General features: G+C 44.4%; 1 protein-coding gene across 1 annotated transcript in view; it reads right to left on the reverse strand.

Moving 5' to 3' along the window:
- The window catches only part of MLXIP (MLX interacting protein), a 2063149-nt gene extending 2038671 nt beyond the window's left edge, over positions 1–24478 (reverse strand). Inside the window, exon 1 of the mRNA XM_085634535.1 lies at positions 23985–24478. Coding sequence (XP_085490661.1) covers positions 23985–24328 — 344 coding nt within the window. The 5' untranslated portion in view covers positions 24329–24478. The remainder of the gene's footprint in view (positions 1–23984) is intronic.
- Between the last annotated feature and the right edge of the window lie 392 nt (positions 24479–24870).

Below are 24870 nucleotides of genomic sequence, written 5' to 3' on the forward strand. Positions count from 1 at the left end.
TGCTGCATGATATGCACTGGAGTGGTACGAGCCAGTATTAAGTTGCCTTTAAACAGTAATTGAAGTAGTAATAAAAATAAGTTGTACTGCAGCGCCGTTTACTTTGGGTAACCAATATATACACGTGGCCTGAGCAAGTAATGCATACTAAAACTTATAGGGAATTGCAAAAAGAAAAAAAAGTAACAGGAGGCTGGTATAGGGAAGGTAATGACGGCACTAAACAATAAAGGACCGCACCAACAGAGGCGGTGGAGGGGCAAAACAGCTAGAACAATATTTTAGTGAAAAGTAGCAGACCAGTAACCTGTGTGGAGCTGAAGCGGTCTTGGCAGATAACACTGCAACTAAACCAAAACCATAGTGAATTACCAGAGCGAGAGCAGTGTCGGTACCAGGTAAAGGGGTAGAAAGAAACATTTATTAGAATGGAAGCTGTCTGGTCTCCTATTCTGTGCAGCTTAAAAAAATAATCTCAATAAGGACTATTTGCTGGGCTTTTAAGGATCTGGGACATGTTAGAGTCCTGTAGTGTTGCAGTACTAGGTTCGATACCTTTCTAAATAATAATTCTTTTTCAAGCATATGAAATTGTATCCATACCTAATACACACAATAATTTAAGTATCATTGGTTCATGGTGGGCACTGGGAAACAATGGAACGCGCTTTGTTTAGGATTGTGACTTACAAAATGTTTTTTTTTCTATTTGACTTGATGATTTAGAAAATAATATTGTAGTCGGAACCGTACCAGACTAGCAGAACAAAGAAGTTACCCTATTTATTAGAATTTTATGACGGTATTATAGTATTTGATTTCGGAGTTTAAAATGTAGTTTCAGTTATGCTTAATTAACTTTTAGAAAAACCAAGCTCATGGCAAGGAAAGCAAGCAGGTTATCTTTAGGGACCATCCAAAGTTTTAGTGGCATGATTGTCTAGATTAAGACATTTGATATCAGTCTTGTGTATATTATTTCGGTCTATATGTGTGTGTTCTGACTGTGTATAGCTTTGGGTTGTTCTGTGTGTATGGGATCCTGTGGCCCTGTTGGTCTGCGTGTGTGGCTGCCAGTTGGTATGTTGGTCTTTGTGTACATGGATGTTTGTAGGAGTGTTGCTCTGTGTGCATATATGCGTGCATTTGTGATTTCTATGTTAAAGAAATGTGGCATTACATCCTCACACCCTGCGTTGTTCGAGTCCAGCCACAAACAGGAGCTACCACCAACCCATACATCATAATATGTAAGCGAAGAATAAACTTTTTTCTTCCATCTGACGACTCTCCCCAGCTCTTCCCGCTAACAAGGGTGGGAGGCATAAAAGAAAGTCAGATCTGCATAACCACTTGTTTTTTTGTATACATGTCCACTGGCTAGGCTGTGGTGTTCAAAAGCAAGGTGTTATTTTCTTTTGCTGCTGTTAAGCGCCTGGTTAATAGTGCACAGGATGGGCCTGTTGCCTGATGCAGGAATACATTCAATCCCGCTAATACTGGATTGTGCTGAACCCTCTCCCCTCATTTCTACTCAGGGTTCGCTTTTAGAGGGAGAGTGCTACCCCTCTTCAGCATTGTTGCACTGTTTATTGGTGACTGTGCTTCTCAGTCTTTGGTAAAGGATATATAACACTCAGAAGGACACACATTACTATTAGCGCTAGTAAATACATAAGACCCGCATCTTTGAGAGTTCCTAGACATAAGCACCTGATTAACCTTCCTGCTTTCTCAAATTTGCTTGAAAATGCACCATTTGTCCACTCTTTTTTCAAATTTTGTTCGGGCTTGCTCGCCGCTGTGCAGTATTTATTTTACACCTCACCACTTTCAAATGTCACCAGCCGCCACTGGGACTACCCGCTGAGAACGGACTGGGACTACCCGCTGAGAACGGTCTCTCTTAAGTAATAAGTGAGTGTAGTAGATGATAAAGTTACAGCAGAATTCATTCCTGGTCACCAAAACAAAGGCAGATTGGAACTCGAGGTTTCTAAGGGACTCAAGCAATTAGAAACTGAACCCAAAAACCTTCCAAAAAATTCAGAAACTTTGAGGGCCATTTCAGGTGGATCTGCTTACCAGCAGATTAACTTATCAAGTGAAACAATATTTCAGCTGGAGATCAGATCCCAAGGCTATGGGACTGGATGCCCTGCTCCAATCCTGGGGCAAGAAGAGCTGCTATGTCTTTCCCCATTCGTTCTAATCCAGGAAGTAGTACTGAAAGTACGGAGATCATACTAGCATCATACTAGTAACTCCCTTTTGGAATACACAAGTATGGTTCCCGGGGGTTTTGGAACAAGCAGTAGACATCCAACGCTTAATTCCAGGGAGTTTAGACCTTCCCTTTGGACAAGAAGGGGAACAACATCCTCTCTTACAAGAAGGAAATATGAACCTTCTTGTTTGGAGGATTTCAGGAGATCAAGCTAATATTCAGGTCTTTTAGGAGAGGCTAAAAGCCTATTGGATGAGTCATGGGCACAAGGAACAAGGAAAAGATACACAGGTGTATGGAGAAAATGATCTAGTTGGTGCCTAGAACGGGATTTGGATCCAGTGGATGCTCCTATAGTCGATATAGACCATTACTTTGGAGTCTTATCTAGATCAGGCTAACGTTATAGAACTGTTGACTGCTATAGCTCAGGCATTTCGGTAGGATACTCACTAATAAACGAGTATTCCATTGGTAGCAATCCTTTGATTCGCAGAGTAATGAAAGTGATAAGACTTAGACGTCCTCCCAGGGGTAAATATGAGACTCTATGGAACATTATCCTTATCTTTGACTTATTTATTTCTTGGCCTGATAACCCTTTCCTCTAAAAAAAAAAAAAAAACAGTGGTCTATAAAGCTAGCTACTCTACTCTGCCTCATTTCTTGCAGAAGAGTATCAGATATTAGAGCATTAGGCATCGGCAATAGATACTACTCTCCAGACAGAGTCCATTTCTAGATTTGGAAGAGAACCAAAACAATGTCAGAGTATTGTTTACCCTTATTTTAATGACTGCAAAAAACTGTGTGTTGTAAGTTGTTTGAAAGCTTATAAAAGTAGCACGTCTGATTTTAGACCACATGGTGAGAATCAATTGCTGATATCCTTTGTGAAACCATATAAAGCAGTATCTACAGCTACTATTTCTAGATGGGTAAGAACAAATATGTTAGAAGCGGGAGTGGATTTAACAAAATTCAGAGCACATTCTTTGCAAGGTGCGATGGCCAGCAACGTATTTTGGCCTGGAGGTACACTTTCAAATATAAAAAGGCAGACTGGTAGAGCGCTTCTACCTTTGCAAGTTTCTACCTTAGACCAGTGGAGCACGTGAGCAGTGTGACATTAAATAGCTTTAAACTTGCATAATGGTAGCCTCTGGTCTTGTAATGAAATGGCGATTCTCCCATTAACATACAGAGAGAGAATCTTGATTTGATTAAAGAAAATGGAGGCTAACATTATCCCATCCTCCACACCCATGTGGAGTAGAAGATAAACCTTGTATATAGAGATATACATACATTTGTTATAATCGCAATGTTGTCTAACTTCTATGCATGTCTTTTTGCATTTGTTTAAGTGTATAGCTTTATTTTTCTTGCATAACTCTCATTATAAATCTTGTTCTGATAACTTAATTACATTTTCTAATAAGTTGGTATTACCCATTTTTCTCTATTTTTTTCCAGAGAATTCATCACTATGAAGTTTCTATTCTCAAAGAGAATCACCCATACAACAGAACAACACTGGTGGGATTAACTTTTCGTCGCAGCCTTAAGAGGATGATGCATAGTTACCATGTTGTTATGTTGCTTTTCTAAAGTTCTATGCAATGCTTTATTTATGATGTACTATATGTTCTTTAAAGGGCTGCATGTTTGGGGCAGCAATAAAAAAAGTTATTAAATAATGTTTGCCTCCGTTGTCTTTAATGAAATTAAGATTCTCTCTGTACGTTAATTGGAGAATCGCCATTCTCAGTTCATGTTTAAAAACTCACTTTTCATAAATATATTACCTAAACATGATGTGGTAGTGCCTTGTCATTTACAGATAGCATATTTTCCATTGAAATGGCCACAAAATGTTGCCACTAACATGTAGTTTTACTGATAGCGCATAAACAATTTTTGGTAATTGGGTTTCAGCAAAAATATTTTCAATTTGCAAATCACCAAGTAAAGTGTTCTAATTTGTTTAGATCCTATAACAATATTTTTTTCACCACAGAACTACAAAAATGGGTCTTCATAACTAGTGAAACATATTTGAAATGTTTGAACAGTTCACTTAGCTATTTCAGTGTTGTGTTAGAAAAAAGCCCGACATCTTACAGCTTTTTATTTAACATGCTTTGCACAGTTCAATTCACATGTTCACTTTACAAAATCCTCTAACTTAAGTCACAGAAAGAAAAATAAATGTAATAAAATAAGCTGACTTTTGACCTCTGTTGCTGAAAGCCAGCAAATGAAATGAAATGAAAAGAAAAGAGGATTTATTAAGCGCGATAGTTACCCTGAGGCGTCCCAGCGCTAACGGACAGGCGTGTGGTGGAGAATTAGGAGCTTAATCAGATTTGTTAAAGAGCAAGGTTTTCAACTGTTTACGAAAGGGGAGCAGATTGGGCTCTGAGCGGAGATGAAGGGGGAGGGCGTTCCAAAGCTTGGCCGAGTTGTAGGAGAATGATCGGCCCCCACATCTGACTCTTTTAATCCTGGGGATGGTGATGAGGAAAGAAGAAGTAGATCTAAGATGTCTGTTTGGTATGTAGGGAGTAGCCAGTGAATGATTGATAAGGGCGCCGGTTTTCCAGAAGGCTCGATGGATGATGCATAGGCTCTTAAATTCAATTCTTTGCCTTACTGGTAGCCAGTGAAGATTTTTCAGTCCGGGTTTGATGGAGAGTCGGCGAGGGGTTTGGAGGAGAGTGCGGGCTGCGCAACTTTGGATGACCTGGAGTTTATGTAAAGTGGCCTGAGGGGCTCCCAGGTAAGAGGGCATTCCCAAAATCTAGGCGCGACAAAATCAGACCTTGGATCATAGTCTGTCTTGCCTGAAAGGGTAGAAGAGGGAGGATTTTCCGAATGAGCCTTAGCAGACCAAAACACGTAGCTGAGAGTTTGGCTGCTTGGCGACTAAAGTTGAGAGATTTGTCCAGCCAGATGCCTAGGCTTTTGGCAAATGTGACAAGATAAGATTTAATGCAATTTTTATTGCTCGTTCACCTTGTGAGCAATAAAGATGCCTTTAAATCTTGTTATCTTGTCACATTTGCTAAGCTTTCAGAGACAGAGGTCAAAAGTGAGTTTGTCTTAACTGAAGTTAGAGGATTTTCAACTCTCCAGAAAGGGCGGGTAGTCCCTAAAAATAGATTGTCCTGAATAAATCTAGCTGCAGAGAGTGAATTGGATTTTTCCAGCCCTGCAGGTAGTGCTGCAACAAATTATGGCAGCAATCTCATTATTTATTTGGGAAAAAGGGGGTGGTGATGGACAGAGTTTCTGAATGATGCAGAATACTCTTACCAAGTCAAGAGATCATGGTTTTAATCCATCACCGTTTTTTAGCTCACTGCACCATCCCAGCTCAGAACCTGGCTACATGCAAATTAGTCTGTACCTGTCCCAGTGCATGATGGGAACAGGGCAAACCAAACTACCAAGCCAATTCTTATACTGGGAAGGAAACAAGCTTCCGGGGACCGGTTTCTGGCATCACAGCCTTCGTCGGCCCGGCTTGCCTGAATCCTGATGGTGCAATGAGCAAGGGACTCACGTCTGAGCATACCCTCCCACACTGAGTGTGGATAAAATCGATTTGGGAAAAAGGGGGTGTGATGGACAGAGTTTCTGAATGATGCAGAATACTCTTACCAAGTCAAGAGATCATGGTTTTAATCCATCACCGTTTTTTAGCTCACTGCACCATCCCAGCTCAGAACCTGGCTACATGCAAATTAGTCTGTACCTGTCCCAGTGCATGATGGGAACAGGGCAAACCAAACTACCAAGCCAATTCTTATACTGGGAAGGAAACAAGCTTCCGGGGACCGGTTTCTGGCATCACAGCCTTCGTCGGCCCGGCTTGCCTGAATCCTGATGGTGCAATGAGCAAGGGACTCACGTCTGAGCATACCCTCCCACACTGAGTGTGGATAAAATCGATTTGGGAAAAAGGGGGTGGTGATGGACAGAGTTTCTGAATGATGCAGAATTCTCTTACCAAGTCAAGAGATCATGGTTTTAATCCATCACCGTTTTTTAGCTCAGTGCACCATCCCAGCTCAGAACCTGGCTACATGCAAATTAGTCTGTACCTGTCCCAGTGCATGATGGGAACAGGGCAAACCAAACTACTAAGCCAATTCTTATACTGGGAAGGAAACATTTCCTATTTACATTTCCTATTTACCTGGGCTATCTCAAAAATCGCCAGATTGGGAAGGGGCTTATCAAGACAACAGAGCAATATTTCACTGAAAATAAACACATAGTTTCGTCTCCAACGACATTGTGGGAGGCATATAAAACAGTGCTGCGGGGACAGGCCATCTCCCTAATTATAGGGCATAAACAGGTTCAACGGCAACTCATTGAGGCCTTAGAACAGAGAGTATCACAGGCAGAAATTGATCACATTGCAGACACCAATGAAACCACGGCACATCAACTGCACTTAACACAGCAGGAATACAGGGCATATGCATGGGAGGAGGCAAAATCCAAACTCACCAGTACACAGCACACGGTTATGAGCTAGGTGACAAAGCTGGCAAGCTTCTAGCATGGCTGGACAGGAAGGAAAGAGCGAGCAGATGGGTGACACAGCTTCGGATGGAGACTGGGATAATAACCACAGAACCACAACAAATAGTAGACACATTAGCGACCCATTTTAAAACAAGTATATACACCAATGGCCAAAGCCACAATAGAAGACAACCTAGCCTTCTTTAAAGACATAAAAATGAGCATGTTAAACACAGGAGGCAGCACAAGCCTTAGAGGCCGATCTGACTGGTGACGAACTTGCGCTTGCAATAGGGGCATTACATACGGGTAAAGCTCTGGGGCCCAATGGCATACCGGTGGAGCTTTATAAGAGGACAGCGCTCCGCAGCTTATACCACACCTGCTCAATATGTATGAAGATAGTCTAGAGAAGGGGGAACTACCAAGGAATCAGCGCCTAGCGACGATAGTTGCAATACACAAACCAGGCAAACCACCGCAGGAATGCGCGTCCTTCTGGCCAACACTTTATCTAAGACGATTACATAGCGTCATGGCGCGCAGAGACACTATTGATGAAGACGCGGTAATACTGTCCCTAGACGCCCGCATGGCGTTTGACTTGGTTGAATGGCTCTTCCTTTTTGCGGTGCTCCGACACTTGGGATTCGGCCCAAAATTCTACGCGTGGATACAGCCGTTATAAAAATGAAACCACTGGCACAGGTAGTGGTAAATGGCCACATATTGGCGGACTTCCCCCTGTGTAGAGGGACAAGACAGGGTTGCCCCCTGTCACCGCTTCTCTTTGCACTCGTATTAGAGCCCTTAGCAGCGTGGATAAGACAGGACATGGTCATCCGCGATCTGAGATGAACGATGGGATGGGAAGACCGTATTTCGCTATATGTGGATGATATATTGCTATACTTAGCATCCCCAGCACGCTCCATTAATAGTCTACTGGATATATGTGCCGCATATGGGCGCGTCTCTGGTTACACCTTAAACTAGGCAAATTCACTCCTCTATCTACTGCATGGACTGCCGCCGAAGCTCCCACGTCACTACGAAATACAGGTTGCTGTTGATGGATTTAAATATCTAGGTATATCTATAACACATCACGAGGCGCACTTTATCAGCGAGAACCTTACACGCACACTGGCGCGGTTTAGCCACGATGTCAAACACTGGCGATCACTACTGCTCACGCTTTTGGGGCGAGCAGCCCTCTTTAAAATTATGGCGCTTCCCAGATTTTTATATGGCCTGCAGAATACACCGTTCCCGGTCTCCCCCGCATACTTTACAGCGATAAACGCCGAAGTTACCAATCTATTATGGGACGGTAGATCGGCCCGTATAGCCCAACATAAACTAGTAAGAAGTTGGTACGATGGTGGTATTGCCCTCCGCAACATAAAAACGTACTACTGGGCATCGCAGCTCACTGTAATAAACCAGTGGCTACACACACACCACAAGATGAACCAGCGTTTAGAATGGATAGACACCTCCTAGAAGCAGAAGGTATGCTAGGGACATTATATAATAAATCTAGACGGACAACATTCACAGGCCCAACAGCACACACCATCCGGATCTGGTTTGAGGCACAACGAACTATGGGATGGGACGGAGTCATAACACAGGCCACGTCCTTATGGGAAACCCGACGCCTGGGCAAACTAAGAAATACTAAGGGATTCAGACAATGGGATCTGATAGGCATCTCGAGGGTGTGAGATGTCTGGAAGAAAGGTGAGGTTGTCCCATTTACCCAATTGCAAACCAACTATGACCTGGCACAAACAGAAATTTTCTGATACCTGCAGGTTAGACATGCACTCATGGCAGTGATTTCATCAGGCACACAATTACCGGAGGCTTCACCTCTTGAGGAGCCTCCTGACAGATCACTTAAGTAAAAAAGCCATTTCCCAAACCTACCGCAAAATAATATACAATCAGCCGGACCTCACAGCCGCCCTAAAGGCGCAATGGGAAAGAGCTGGGCACACTGGACGAGGCGGACTGGCAGGAGGCGATTGCGTCCCTCCAGGGAGGTAGCGATTCCGTCGAAACTGAAACTAATACAATTAAAATGTTTGGACCGCACTTACTACACCCAAACACTTCTGCATAAACTGGGCACTGCAGACACACCACTCTACCTGAGACAATGTGGCACACACGTTCTGGGACTGCCCAAAACTCACACCGTATTGGGAAGCGGTTATGATTACAGTTTCTCAGGTCACAGGAGTTACAGTTCCGCCAGAAACCAAGAGATGCCTACTCAACATCTGGGAACCTTCAGACCTCACTCACACGGATCGTGACTGGGCAACCCTGGGGATAACGGTGGCAAAGTGTAATATAGCTCAGCACTGGGGATCAAGGCAGGTTCCGAGCCATCAACAATGGTGTCAGGATGAGGACAATGCAATGGTAACAGAAAAATCTGTCTTTGTACATAAGGGATACCCCAAAAAATGGACAAGGGTGTGGGACAAGTGGAATGCTTTCCGAGGCCATATTTGTGAGCCCCCACTAGAGGAATCACTGTCAGATGTCAGTGACTGAATGACCAAAGAGAAGGAAATGTGGGATACATGTGAACCAGTACAGGAATAGAGACAGAAGCGTTCAAATGCACATATGTACGACTGTTCTTGGCGAACAACCTATGTATAATTGTATACTACCTCATGTATGCTCCCGGATACAATGCTGCACTGTACCATTTTTTGTTGTTCAAAGGAAAATGGCAATAAAAATATTAAAAAAAAAAAAAAAAGTATTTAGAAGAACAATTTGTAAGTGTTTCTCAAAGGAGAAAGGAAAGAGTGTGTACACCCAAGGTGAAAAGACAAACCAAAACCGAAATAAAAGTCGGGAGAGTGAAATAAAATGTGAATATACATGGTATAATAGTTGCTTTATATCAAAAGACAGCAGTTTCATATTCAGTAAACTTTATGACAGCAGGAATTAATCATTGTATTTTTCGCACAATACCTTATTCAAGATTATTGTTGATTGAATCACAGGATTTACTCTACACAGAAAGATCTGTGAAACAAAAACGTTATTAAGAAATTACCACTGTTCCTGACGTTTGTTGAGCTAAAGTAAGCCTTTGACTTGGTGTGTAGAACTTAACTGCAGAGCTCCCTATCTAATGAGTGAATCAATCCGCTACTGTTAGCAGCCATCAGAGGTCTTCACACCACAAGTATGGTGAGGGTCTATTTTGAGTCTAATGAGGAATGAAGTGCCTCTTTCCGAATGCCATTGGGAGTTCACCAAACGTTTGTATTGGCCTCCCTATAGTCTGTTTATAAATGACACTAATGCGAATCTGGAGGACTTGAGCTTCGATGCACCAAAGCTTCTTTGTATTAAGGTATCTATTCTGTTATACACAGATGATGCAGTTTTTATTGTCCCTACCAGAAAACTCTATGCATGTTATGCTAGAGAAATTTTTTGTGTGTTGTAAGAATAAGTTTGTGAATAAACGTAAGATCATGATGATGATAAAAACGGTGATACCTTTAACATGTAATTTAAAATAAAAAGTAAACTACTTGAAAGGGTACATTATTTTTGAATTATCTAGGCATGCACTTTCACCACAACTTTAATTGGCGCACACATGTGGAAAAGGCCATTGTTAAAGTTAAGGCATGCTGCAATGCAGTGTTAAGATTTGCTGTTCCAGTAGTCACCCAACCAATAACTGCCATTTTAAACGTTTATAGGCAGAATGCAGTTGAAAGATGCAATTTACAGAGCCGAGGTGCAAGTATATCATAAAGCTAAGGAACCCCAGGAAATAGAAAAAAACCTTCCTACAGACACTGTTAATAGTGTGTTCAGCGACTCCAATGATCCCATTGGATTGGGGATAACACAATATCCTACACAATTGTCCACTGTTGTGCCTTGAACTAGATACAACTAAACAGTATCCATCTTTCTAAAGTTGACTTCAAGTCAACACTGGAAGGGAGGACCCTAAAAGCCCATAAAAGGCACACTATGGGGAAGCATGTAAGGAAACAACGTAATGAACTGAATCCGAGCCTTTTATGGTATGAGCCAGGCCAAAATAATGGCAAAAGTACTATGGCATTAAATGTGGCACACCTTACCAAGGCTAGTTATACCCAGACGTGAAGCACTCTTTATATATTAAATCTAATCCAAGGTCATTTGCAACTAAAGTTTATGGCTCAAAATGGGAAGAAGAGCTGTCAATTTTGCATCCGCACACAAGTAGGAAGACATACAATATTACCTTTTATGACTTTTTCCGTACAATAGTAGGTTTCAGATGCAACTGGCTCCTTCACTTATTTAAGAACAATGGTGTGAGGCATTGTTTTAATGATTTATCACTTTGGTACATAACTGACAATATTTTTGTTCTTCCGTCTCACGCTATATTTAGTTTGCATGACTTTTGCTAAGGAAAGATTTGCAACTAACTTTTAGCTTCTAAGACTGGATGCTAGGGCTTTAAGTGGGCCGGGTCTCACTGGTGCTGAACACCCACAGTTTTTTTAAGGGGGCCTCGAAACGGGTCTCTTTCGGGCTCTGTTTTGTGCCCTGGCACAGGCGGTCTGTTTCTTTCTGGACTCTACTCACAGGAGGCACATCGATGTGTGCCTGCTCACACTGCTCACTTCTCACTAGTGGAGAAGTTACGTCATGACGTCATGCCAGGGGAGCGTTGTAGGGGAAGGGATATCCTTTAAAGAGAGTCCTTTTCTCTCTGGATTTCCCTTCTCTTTTTGAAACTCAGGAGCAGCAACATTGTCGTGGTGTCACCAGGACTTTAAGTGGAAGCTTTTTCATTATTATATACGAGCCATAGTTGCTGCTTATTTATCTTATGCAAGCAACAACCATTGACAAATTCAGTAGTCCTAACTTGTTATAGGTATGATGTTACTTGTATCATATATCTGGAGGCAATGACAGAAACAGCAAAATACAAGTCGGGCGGTACACTATGCTAAGCACAGATTTTTAGCTTATGTATTTTTAAGCTACGCCCTAAATTACATTGGCCATGCCCCTTTGAGAGACCCCCCCTAGTTTTTACATCCCACTTAAAGCCCTGGATGCTAATGTTTATTCATTTTCTTATTATGCTTTTACCACTGGTCAGTACTGTATAATTTTACCTGTCTGCAATATGTAATTGTTTACACATTGTTATTTATCAGGTTATGGATAAAGCTGAAACATTAGTCTAGTACTACTACCAAAAGTAGCTTTCAGTGTTTAATTGTTCTGCATATTGTGGAAAAGTCCAGAAGCACAATTTGGCAAGGGTCATAGTACTTAGTATTGAGCCTGAAAGTTGTCCGTTTCTGTATAATTGCTTTTGAGAGGCGACAGTGCCTGTAGCATGGATCCTAAGATATGCGACTATGCTTGTAATGCGGCTCTAGTGTGCCCTCAAGAGCATTGTGCATGGTTACTGTATGAAATGTGAAGCAACTGGGTGTGTCAGCATCTGTGGTATACTCAGTCTCAAGGTGTCAATAGGGAAGCAGTACAAATGTCTTTAGAGGGGTGTCAGTGCCTGCAACATGAGCCTAAGAGGTATCACTGCCTGTAGCATTGGTTCTAAGAGAAAAGCTGGTGTCTCTGAAACTGTCAGTATACTGATGTCTCTCAAAATATCCCCATTTACACTTAATGAATTTATTGTAGCTAAACTGCATCAATTGCAACACTGTTTTTCAATTAATTATACAATATTTTTTCAGAGCATGGATTTTTATAAAATACCTATATGCCCCGAGACTGAGATGTGTGTCCTATAAAAAAGAATCATTGTGTCCCTATTGGTACCATACAGTGAGGGGACAAAGTTCTCATTACTATCAGGTCTCTGACAATAGCCTCTCTAATTACACCAGTGCACATATTATAAGAGGGTTTACATTTTATCAGGGCTCTGATTGAGCTACTTTTCTGCAAACCTACATAGGAGGGGCCAGAAGTATGTATTACCATGTAAGTCTGTGTGCACCCACAAACTTGTGTCATTCAGATTATTTTGTCAACTATTTCTACAATCTTGTTACATGTTGGAAAAGGCTGGACATGTACTGCTTACAAGGGCAGGAGTAAGAATGTGTCTAGGGTCGGAAAAAGTGGTTGCAGAGAAAGTGAATTTTCAATTTCTCAGCAGATTTTAACAGAAGCAAATAAAAGGATATATATATGTTATACAAAAATTTTATTCACAAACGTTTGCTAGGAGTACGGTTTCCTAATCTATTTCTGTAAACTCTTGAGAATTCCTGAAAGTCGTAAATCTGCACCAGTGCAATGATATACACCTGTAGAAGAACTTTAGTGACTTTCTCTAAGATCTGGGCCCCCAATTTAGTTGCATTATGTTTTACACTCCTTCGCCATTATTATTCTTCAAAAAAGTTGCATGCATCAAATGTTTTACTAAGTGATGCTTCAGACTAAGTATAGCTAAAGCTGCACAACAGCTTAACCAAACTTTTTTTCCAAGGGGCACATTTTTATGCATATTTCATTTTAAAAGCAAACCAATCACCAATCTGGCTTTCAAGTTTTTCTAGGTATTTGAACATAATATGGGAACAATCTGGAAGCGCTATAAATGTACGTATTTTTATTCTTGAACTACTGGCAGTGATGCTAGCTGAGATTACAGCATTTTCCGAGAGCACTCACCCCTACAGTAAAGACTTTACATTAATAAACTTTCTACCTGGAAGCAACACCGGAGGAGGTCACGCTGCTATTATCCACCTGCCATCCTGCTGAAATCAACTCGGAGCAGTTCAGGGGCTCTGTAGCTGTGGTCGCCCCCGCCGCCGTGCTGCTGACATCGCGCGGCCGCGGAGTGGGGCGGACTACACTTCCCAGCCTGCCCAGCGATACCGCCCACTGCCTAGGTCCCGCGCCTGGAGGCGTTTAAAAGAAGACAGCTCCCACTGGGGAGCGGGGAGCACTTTCTACCTGGAAGCAACACCGGAGGAGGTCACGCTGCTATTATTCACCTGCCATCCTGCTGACATCAACTCGGAGCAGTTCAGGAGCTCTGTAGCTGTGGTCGCCCCCGCCGCCGTGCTGCTGACATTGCGCGGCCGCGGAGTGGGGCGGACTACACTTCCCAGCCTGCCCAGCGATACCGCCCACTGCCTGGTTCTCGCGCCTGGAGGCGTTTAAAAGAAGACATCCCGCCTCGCGGACGCGCGCGGGCAGCGCCGGGCTGAGCCCGGGCAGAGGGCGGGCCGTCTGTGGCCGTCCGGAGGCCGAGGGAGGCCAGGCCGGGCCACCCCTCTTCGCCGTGCCATTGGATATCGCCGAACTGTCACATCATCGGATCAAAGACAACTGCCCCTCAACAGGCCCCACATGGTTCTGTTAAGTATAGCAGACGGTCAAGTCTTATTCTATCTTGATCACAGCGTGAACCGTATTGGGCCATTCATTAATTTCCTTTTTTGGTAACAGTTTTGCCTTCCCAAAATGGAAACACGTAAATGCACAGCAGGTACTTTAGACGCTTATCTATTGAGGGCAGAATCCCTAATTATACAGGAAATACAATCAACCGAAAGGAGGCTCTCTTTAGAACCCTCGACAAGATCCAACAGAACCTCTGATGTGTCAAATCTGTCTTCACTGCCCAAATCACCTACTCCGACGATTATCACTGAATCTCCGCCTAACCCCCTTTCAACCTCATCTGAACGAATCGGACTCCGGTCGAATGTCGGCGCACTACAACCAAAGGGTCCCCTAACACGAGGGAAAGCTAAAACTAAGACGAGTATTGGGAGGGGGACACACAAAAAAGGTCAGCTTCCCAAAGGGGGGAAGATTTTACAATTTCCAGCCACTTGTGACATAGGCATACAAACAGAGGAAATAAATCTATCTCCCCACGACCAACTATTCACTCTCGGCGAGACGATCAAGCTATCGGTAGAAAATAGTGTAAAGACGTTACAACTAGCTGTCAGTCGCGACATTGAAGACAAACTTGGTGAAATGGTTTCCCTACTCTCTTCGGTCTTTGAAGACAAATTTGCCCAACTCACTAAAACTGTACTTGCTGGCACAACCCGACCAAACTTGACAAATACATCGTTGGTAACTAGTCAACCAAATGCTCAACAAAACCAGAATTTACCACTCTTAACAAATCATTCCAACAATCCCAACGTAAATATCCCTACTCTTCATTCTACAACTAGACCAACGAAGATTCAAGAAACAAAGGGAGCCTTAAGCTCAAACACTGAACTAGACTCATCCGTGAGCCCTAAAGTAATTCCAAACTATAACAACAGGGCAGATCCCATAGCTTCTACTATCCCTAACAAAGATCATTTACATTTACCACCAGATGCCCGGCCATACGTTCTGGTCCTAACAAATGTCCCTTCCTTACAAAAAGACTCTACCGAAACATGGGTCTCGCTAAGGAACAAGGCCACCCACTGGCTTACTAAAAACACCTACTTCCACCCAAGACATATTAATCAGATCCTGATGGTGCGGAGAGTGGGCTGGATTGGTGACTTTCACAAAAAAAGCTCCGGGGACTGTATAGTCATAAACTTTAGGTCACCAGGCCTAGTTCGCTCTCTACTCAGAATCAATAGGACAATAACACATGAAATTACTCACATTAACATGGTGTCACTTGACTATTTCTACCGTAGCGAGCAAATAAGTGCTCATAGAGGGAATGGGTGTATTCTTACCCAAAATAGATTTGAACAGCTCACCACACTAGAGGAGGTGGACTGACAGTTAACACCACTGGTCAATTTTGCCTCTCCAACTGCCATCCTTCCTCCACCTCTATCAACCACCCATTTTGAGTTACATCCTGGAAAAAACAAGACCCTCCCTCTCTCAACTCACCTAGCACCTATAATCCAACAAGGAATCGCACTCAACCTTGAACAGATCAGTACTCCTGAAAATATTTTCCCTCCGACAGTTAGACCTCATAGGGAGTGTGATATTAATACCAGCATGGACTTTACCGCACACAAGCAAAACATTGTCAGGATAAATCCCATATCTAAGAAAACAAATTCTCCTTTAAAAATAACATTCTGGAATATATCAGGTCTTCGTACAAAGATCCAAAACGAAGAATGGATTAAATTCATAAATGAATATGAGAGCATTGCCCTCCAGGAGACATGGTCAACAACCCCATACATGTAAATGGCTTTAAGACCTTTTTCAGCCCAGCGCTCCCTTCAACATCTGGTAGAGCAAAGGGTGGATTAACCATATATGTCTCAAATTTAATACCAACTCTGGAGGCTCTCACCCTTAAAACTGAACCACAATATCAGATTATACGAGTCACCATAAGCAGAATGCCACTCATTCTAATAGTCAATTTCTACAACAACCTCTCGGACACCAGATTTACAGAGGTAATAAAAGAAATTCGCGTTTCTTTACAAAAACAAATTACCTCTAGTAAAGGAAAGGAACCAATAATAATCTGGGGGGGAGGATTTTAACTTAGCACTATGTAAGAGTACCTTAAATGGTAACTGTGGTTACTTGGACCATCTACAAAACGACATCCCCCATTTTTCACACTCCCATAAGGGGTCAGTTCTGAACGAGACCATGATCCTTTTTCAATTGGCCTTCGCAAATGAACTTACCATCCCCATAACTCCCTTTGTCCCAACCTTTAACGGCAGAGGTTTATCCTCCTGTATCGATTTCATCCTAGTAGGGAATATTTCCCCTAACATGATCACTGATGTCATCACTCATGATTGCGCATTCAGTGATCACTTCCCACTGATCGTTACAATGCAAACTACCGCCCCCCAAAAAAATGCTGAAACATTACTTCACGCAGATCTTATCTCCATGCCCCGCTCAAATGGCTACGCATTGAAATGGTCTAAAATTAATCCCATTGCCATTTTAGAAACTATAATTAATGCAGCCCACCCAGCCTTTGAAGTCTGCTTAACGGAGACGTCTACTCCTGCAGAGATTGTGGCTAACTATGAAAAAATAACACTAGAGGTTAAGAATGCCTTGACAGTCCACCCTCGGGCGCAAAAAACACCACAGGACAAACCTAAGTTCAGGTGGTTCAACTCAGTATGTTCCAGAGCCCACAAGATTGCCCTCAAAAAATTTCCAAGAAATATTCTTGAAATTTCAACAGCCAGGCAAAAATATAATAAGGCAGTAACATCCAGGAAAAGGGAACTTAAAGAAGAACACTGGACTGCATTACATAATAGCTGCCAGAAGAAAGACTCTGTAACCTTCTGGGAGATCGTAAACTCTTCCTTTTTGACTGGACCGAAAGTTAGTGGTACAGTCGAAACTACCATCTCTGAACAAGAGTGGGTCACCCATTTCTCAAAAAAAATTTCAAACCCGGGTGGGCAACTTACACATACTCACTCCTCACCAACGGCCAGAACCAACTCTTTAAATATGAACTTTGAGCTCGCAGAGGTAGAGCTGGCCCTGAACGCTAGTAGGTCAGGAAAGGCCCCGGGACCTGACGCGGTCCCTATGGACCTATATAAATCAAATATCGACCTCTGGGCTCCCCTGCTACTAAATGTTCTAGAGGCGCTGGGATATGTAGGTTTGCCAACTTCTTGGTCAGACTCGATCCTAGTCCCTATATTCAAAAAGGGAAATAGGAACAGTCCTGCGTGCTACAGACCTATTTCCTTACTGGATTCTTTTGGAAAAGTAGTAGGCAGAATCCTTCTAGCACGCCTACAAAACTGGGCTGAGACAAATAACATCCTATCTGACCTCCAGTTCGGGTTTAGGGAAGGTAGAGGCACCATTGAACAGGTCCTCAACCTTACCCTTTTGAGAGGAAAGTATGTCCATGCAAAGGGTGGCAGTCTTTACATGGCATACGTCGACCTGTCCGCAGCTTTTGACTGCGTGGACCACACTAAGCTCTGGACTGTAATGACCCAACTGGGCATTGATACCAATCTGGTCAATTACATCAGAGAAATCTACTCGAATACCACTACTAGAGTAAGATATGGCACCGGGGGACAGTTAACATCATCTTTTGGAATTGAGCGGAGGGTAAGGCAAGGCTGTGTCCTGGCTCCCTTTCTTTTCAACATTTACACCAATGGTCTAGAAGTAGCCCTGTTAAAAGGTAGCCAGGACCAACCACACATTAAACAACGCCCAATCCCCGCCCTCCTATATGCGGACGACGCAGTCATACTCGCCCGCACCCCCCTTGAGTTACAACGGGCTCTGGTTAGGTATACAAATTTTATGAAACACCTGGACCTAAACATCAACGCCAAAAAGACCTTCGTGATGGCATCAGGGAAACACTCACGCAAAAAGAAAAACATCTATCTAAACGACACCAACATAGAGTACACCACCACTTATCCCTACTTAGGAGTTGTGATAGATAATAAAACTACCTGGAAAAGTGCCATAGAGAACAGAAATTCACAATTCTTAAAAGCAACAACGGCCCTGAGAGTGTTCGCCCGGAGGCTGGGCAAAAGAGCATCTAAGGAAATGTTAGACATATATAACTCAAAATGCCTCAGCACGGCGACCTACGGGGCTGGGATTTGGGGAAATGCACGAGTCACTTTACTTCAAAAGACAGAGAACTCCTTTTTGAAATTCTTGCTGGGAGTTCCGTCGTCTACTTCAACTTTTAATATTCACAGCGAATTGGGTCTTCCACATATCACAGATGTGATACGCATGCAGCCTATTCTTTTATGGCATCGCATCTGGTCCACACCAGAACTAAAATTCACTCAGGAACTCATCAATGACTGCTTGAACCTGGAGCACGGATCACTAATTACCTGGCTTGCTTCTGTTAAAAACTTTCTAACGGATTTAGGACTTGAGCACCTTTTTTTAAACCCCCAAAATATTACCTCAATCCCCAGAAAAAAACTGCGTGACATGTGCTTAAGCCATCTAACTGATCTGCGCTTGGCTCTCGAACTAAACAAAAACTCTGTACAATTGTCCTTTTCCATACAAACAACTGACCAAATGGAGCCTTACCTGAATTCCATTTTAAGTAACTATGAGAAATTCCTACTCACCAGATTACGACTGAACATATTCCATCGTTTAATTACTTTTCCTGTGATAAACGATTGGAGTACCCAATTGACACTGTGCCCTTGTGACGACCTTTCTCCCCAAACAACTTTGCATGTAATTATGTTCTGTAAATTCTATGTAGAGCCTAGAAAGTTATACCTGATCCCCTTTCTGAAACTTCTGGGCTTAACTCAATGTCGGCCAGCTTTTATGGCCCTCCAAATGCTAGAAACAGAGTCATTGGCAAAAAATATGGCAATGTTCTTAAAATTCTGTGTGCGACAGAACAAATCTTTAAACGGTGATTAGCCCCCCCTCCCTGTTTTTTTAAACATCAAACTGACAGATGGTCTTTACAAGTTATTCAAACATACCCTACGATGAACTGGGATTAGCCCCCCTATGCATCCTAAAACCGCTAGTGGGGGGTTTGTTTGTTTCTTCCCTGTCCTGTATCGTATAAACATTTTTATTGTATTTTACTATTTTTAATGACTGTCAAAACAATCCTTTTTACCGCTTCCTTTTGCACTTACTGCCATTTAGTTAGGCCAAATTAACTTATCCTGCTACAATGATATGTGTATAACTGTCAATGTATTTGATATGCAAATGCTTTTATGGTATGTAATTGCCTTACCGAATAAAGTTTTTCAAGTCATTAATAAACAATGTATACAATTACGAAAAACGTATAGACATAGACCCAAATCTGGTCCTAGTTGCGGGTAATCCTCCTTCCCAGAGCCATATGGTGGTATCAAACTAGCAACCAGAGAATTTGTGCTGCAGGGGCTTGGGCCTACTTGTCCAGTGGAAAAAATTGACATGAAACCTTGGTGTCCTTGGCCCCAAAAAGATATGCCCTAGGCGTCGGGTGATGTAATACCACACCCTTGATTGTGTATTCATTTATGAGTAAATACGCCATTCTCATTTTAACTTTTTTTTAAAGCGGTGACTGCGATGGGCACATAAATATAACGTAGCTGACCAATCCTTTATCACTAACTTACAAGCACAGACCGAGGCGCGGTGCGTCCATTAGGGCGTAGCCCCCCCCCCCCCCGCCCGCAGCGTCGGCGTCTTTGAACTTAAGTAAACTGAATCAGTTTACTTAAGTTCAAAGAGGAGAACTGACAATCATGTCAGTCAGCATGACGTCGGACCGCCCACCCGGGGGTGGGCGGTCCGACGTCATGTTGACTGACATGATTGTCAGACAGACCAGGCAGGGGCAACAGGCAGCAGCACAAGTGCGCACAATTGGGGGAAGGTGAGCGAATTTTCGCTCCGTGCCCAGTCATGCGCACTTGTGTCTGCTCTGGCTGGCGCATGCCCATTAGGAGACAGAGGGTTGAGCAAAGGCTCAAACCTCGGTCTCCTAATGGGCAGGCGGGCGAGCATTAACCGTGCCCTAAGCCAATCCTGGCGCTGCTAGGATTGGCTGAGAGCCTGAGAGGGGCTGTAGGCGCCAACGGACGGACCCGAGGCGGCGCGAACGTGCTCAGGAACTCAGGTAGGATGGAGGATTTTTTAAAATTTATTTTAACACCCCCCCGCGCGATACACCCCCCCCCCCCCCCGCGCGCGACATCCCCCAGCCGCAACTGGAGGAGTTCTAGAGATAGCAAGATTTAAGTGTACTCCAGATTTAACGGATAGTTTCCAGGACAAAAGCGAATACTGAGGAGTGTGACATTTAAAGCAAAAATACAACTGCAGATGGACATGAAAATAGAAACGTAGGAATCGCTTACAAAACGTATTCATCTAGGTATTTTAGTAATTACTGCATACTCCCTAGCCCCAGTATTACTGTAATAATTGTGTAATGCATTTTTGAGTGTCATGCTGTGTCGGCACTCCATATAAATATATGTATTCATTTAATAAAGATTTCTAACGCGCTAGGTGCAACCGTTTAGTGACTTTATAGCGCCTACATACGCCGTTAAAGGCAGTATAATCGGTATTCTCGAGGTGCATGATAGATGGTCGCTGGGCCGTGGCCGAGCCCTTGCACGGACTCACCGTGAGGTTTTTTGGCACCACAACAAGGAAGACGTGCACCTCTGTTTATCCCAACAAGTCCGACCGGGCTCACTGCCACAGTGTGATTGTAATCAAGGCGAATGGCCTGCTCCTCTTTTATGAACGTTTCACGTTATATTATTAGGTATTTCAAACCATCCTCACACATACAGGCGGTTGGCACGTCATGTGCCACACACCTGCATGCCAGGACCGGCGTGTATATGTGCGCTTGTTTAAAGGGCGCCTGCCCGGGGACCTCTTCAAATGGTGATGGTTCTGCTACATGTCCCCTTAAACAAAGCATCCTTGGCGCTGCCTTTGTGTTGACCTAACAGGCCCCTATAGTGGACACGGGTCCCGCACTAATGTCTAAATGCGTGGCTCTGTACATGGCGCCGTGCAGCGTAGTATCATTTCACCACGTGCAGCACCAATGTTGAAATAATTACTCGCCACACGCGAGCCCAGTGCAGAATCCCTGTTGAAATATGGAGTCTCCACATGTGGGCCCGTGCAACATCCGTGTTGAAATATTGAGTCGCCACATGTGGGCTCCTCTTACCTGTTGAAATAATGAGTCGCCACTCGCGGGCCCAATGTAAAATCCGTGTTGAAATAATGAGTCGCCACATGCTGCTTGCGGCAAAGTCCGTGTTGAAAAAATGAGTCCCCATGTGCTGTCCAGTGTAAAATCCGTGTGGAAACTGCACAGTGTGAATTAGTTGCACTGGTTGCGGGTGCGTGCACTATATATTTCTGCCACCATAGCACACAATCCGAGGGAGCAATGTTAAAAGTTTGAGTGCCATGTTGTGAGGGGCCCTCTTAGTGGTTCCCCAGTCGTCTCTCCGTGCATCTTCCATCACCCTTACACACATGTTTTAATTGTATTTCATGTATAAACATGGTACAATTATAATATTTTTCGGAAGGAACAGGTTACTTGTTGACTAATTAGATTGTGCATGTGATGGTTTTGGTTAAAGAATCAATAGATGAGGAAGAGGAAAACAAACAGCAATACCGAACATTATTGGTCCATTTTATGTTATATATTTAGGAGATAGTTATCAGACCTCACCAATCTGACGTGAAAATGAGTTTTGTGAGCTGGTCTCAATAAATAGTAACAATTTTCTGACTTCTTATGACTCGCCATTATTCTGGAAACTTTGCATTGAGTTTTTAGCTTGCCTGTGCTGTTCCAAGCAAAGACCAACCATCAGTAGATATAATTTGCGCATGTAGATCAACAAATAAAGAAATATGTGAGGTACTAAGGCTTGTTATCTCAAAGTCTGATATGAAGTTCTGTGGTTATACTGAATAAGTAGCTACCTGCGTCATTATACGAAATCTATTTATTGTTGCCATAACCGCACTTTCACAATAGCTTTATTAGCCTTCTTGGTATCTCAAATATCCTCGGCAATGCACCATTTGCACACTATTTTTACCCCCAAACCTTATGACGGTCGGGCTTGCTCGCTGAGCGAGCACACCAACAGCCACTCATCCCAAACCTTTACGCCCCACTAATTTCAAATATCACCAGCCGCCCCTGCATAGACCCCTTGGGTGTTACAGACTATAGCAATACCCCTATGTGCTGTCAAGAAACTATAGAACGGTTTCTATGGGGAAAAAACGGTACAACGGAGTATCACAACCGAAAGTACCGATAGGGACAGTACCGTTTTTAAAAACTCGCGTAACTGTGTACTACGGCCCTGCACGCTTTCAGAGGCTAGATTATAATTGATAGGTGTAAAAGTAAGCAGCATAGCTCCAGACAGGAGTTAGAGACTGTAGTTTGCTCCATGGGGCTCCAATGGCTGTAGCATTGCTTCTGACAGGTGTCATAGTCTACAGCATTACTTCTAAGGTATCAGAGGCTGCAACACGGTTTCCAACAGATGTTATAGGATGTAGTAGGGCTCCTGACAGGCGTCAAAGGCTTTACCAATTACTGTATCATGCCTCCTGATGTTGGGCTGAGAAGCTATAGTGTGGATCACAATAGCTGTCACGGGCTGTAGGTTAGGGTCCTACAACGTGTCACAAGCTGTTACGTGGCTTGTGGCTCCTCACAGGAGGCAGTTCGCTGTGTGGCCTGTGGATCCTGCCTACTGTATGGGCCTGAAGCAGGACTCCTTCCTGCCAGGTGTCAGGACCTGTAGCAGAGCCCCAAGCAGCTGAAACACTCTAGCGTGACCACTGACAGTTGGTATTTGTCAGGCCCCGCAGCGGGAATACTGACAGGGGTCAGAGCCTGCAGGAGGACTCATGACAGGTTACATGGCCTACAGCAGGGCTCATGACAGGTGACATGGTCTGTAGCGTGGCCCGACAAGTGAAGCGGCCAGCAGTGTGGCCCCGGACGGGTGAAGCGGCTAGCAGCGTGGCCCCGGACGGGTGAAGCGGCCAGCAGCGTGGCCCCGGACGGGTGAAGCGGCCAGCAGCGTGGCCCCGGACGGGTGACGCGGCCAGCAGCGTGGCCCCGGACGGGTGACGCGGCCAGCAGCGTGGCCCCGGACGGGTGACGCGGCCAGCAGCGTGGCCCCGGACGGGTGACGCGGCCAGCAGCGTGGCCCCGGACGGGTGACGCGGCCAGCAGTGTGGCCCCTGACGGGTGACGCGGCCAGCAGTGTGGCCCCTGACGGAAGACACGGCCAGCATTAGGACTCCTGACGGACGTAAGATACTGCAGTATGCCTTCTGACAGAAGTCACAGCGCTGATCATGGCTCCCGCGAGCGGTCCATGGATGTATCGCAGCTCTGGTGATGGGTCGATAGGGGTCCCATGAAAACCAAGAGTACCTATTACATAGAGAACAACTTCGTTCTGATGCTAGCTAGCACCTGCGCAACAAACCCTCTAAGGCAGCAGCGCACGCACTTTGAGCCGAACGACACCCTGCGAACGAGGCCAGTGAGTGCCACCAGTCGCTGCACCATGCCATGTCAGGATTCATACAAAGTCCACACCAAGTCCTCCCCACACCCATGACTGAGGCCGGCGCATCTGAGAGGTGTCAGTACCTGTAGGCCAGCGTCATGCACTCGAAGAGCTTGGTGAGGGACGCGTCGATGGACAGGCGGCAGGTGCTGGCCTTGCCAAAGCTGTACGTCTGGCAGGTCTGCTTGTTGACTGTGTCGAAGTCGTAGCCCTTCTTGGGCGGGTGCTCGCTGTGCGGAGACGACACCATGAAGTGGCCGCTGTGGATGATCTGCGCCTCAGAGTTGTCAGGCTTCCTTAGCAGCAGTGCAGGTTCATCCGTGTCAGAGTCGTCGTCTGGCTCCTGCTTGACTATAACGGGCACACGGCGGTGCAGCGGCAGCTGCCCGCAGTGGGCTTGTGGCACGGGGGCCCCTCGGGCCAACATACTGAGCCCGCACCTCGCCTCAACGGAACCAGTTTAAAAGCAATAACTTTTCCCTTTCCTTAACTGAACAGGGTGTCCGCGCCCCTCCGAGCACAATGCGCGAGCCCCTTCTGCCAGCTCGGCTCCCTCTAACCACACGCCAAAACACAGGCATGGCCTGACGTCACGCCCACCAGCCATCCAATCGGGGCGCTCTGACACCTTAAAGAGGCAGAGCAGCTGAGCTAGGCGGCCTGTGATTGGAAGACTCTGTGGCGACTCCTTTGGCTGCCGAAACTAACTGCAAAATACATTCCTAACAGAAGAAAACTTTTTGGCCTTGAAGGGTGGCGGATGGCCGGGTTTCTCCTGCAGGGTACGTACAATAAATGACACAAAAACTGTTAAATAAAAGGTAACAGCTATTTGAACTGTTTTGTATTGCAATTTAATTTATATAGCGCTTACTATTCCCGACCAGGGGTATGTGGATGAATGCCATTGTGCAAAGCACAACTCTATTTAAAAGGAGGCCCTGATAAGGTAAGACACTAGCATCTCAA

Source organism: Triturus cristatus, chromosome 11 (genome assembly GCF_964204655.1).
Source record: "Triturus cristatus chromosome 11, aTriCri1.1, whole genome shotgun sequence".
NCBI classification, from domain to species: domain Eukaryota; kingdom Metazoa; phylum Chordata; class Amphibia; order Caudata; family Salamandridae; genus Triturus; species Triturus cristatus.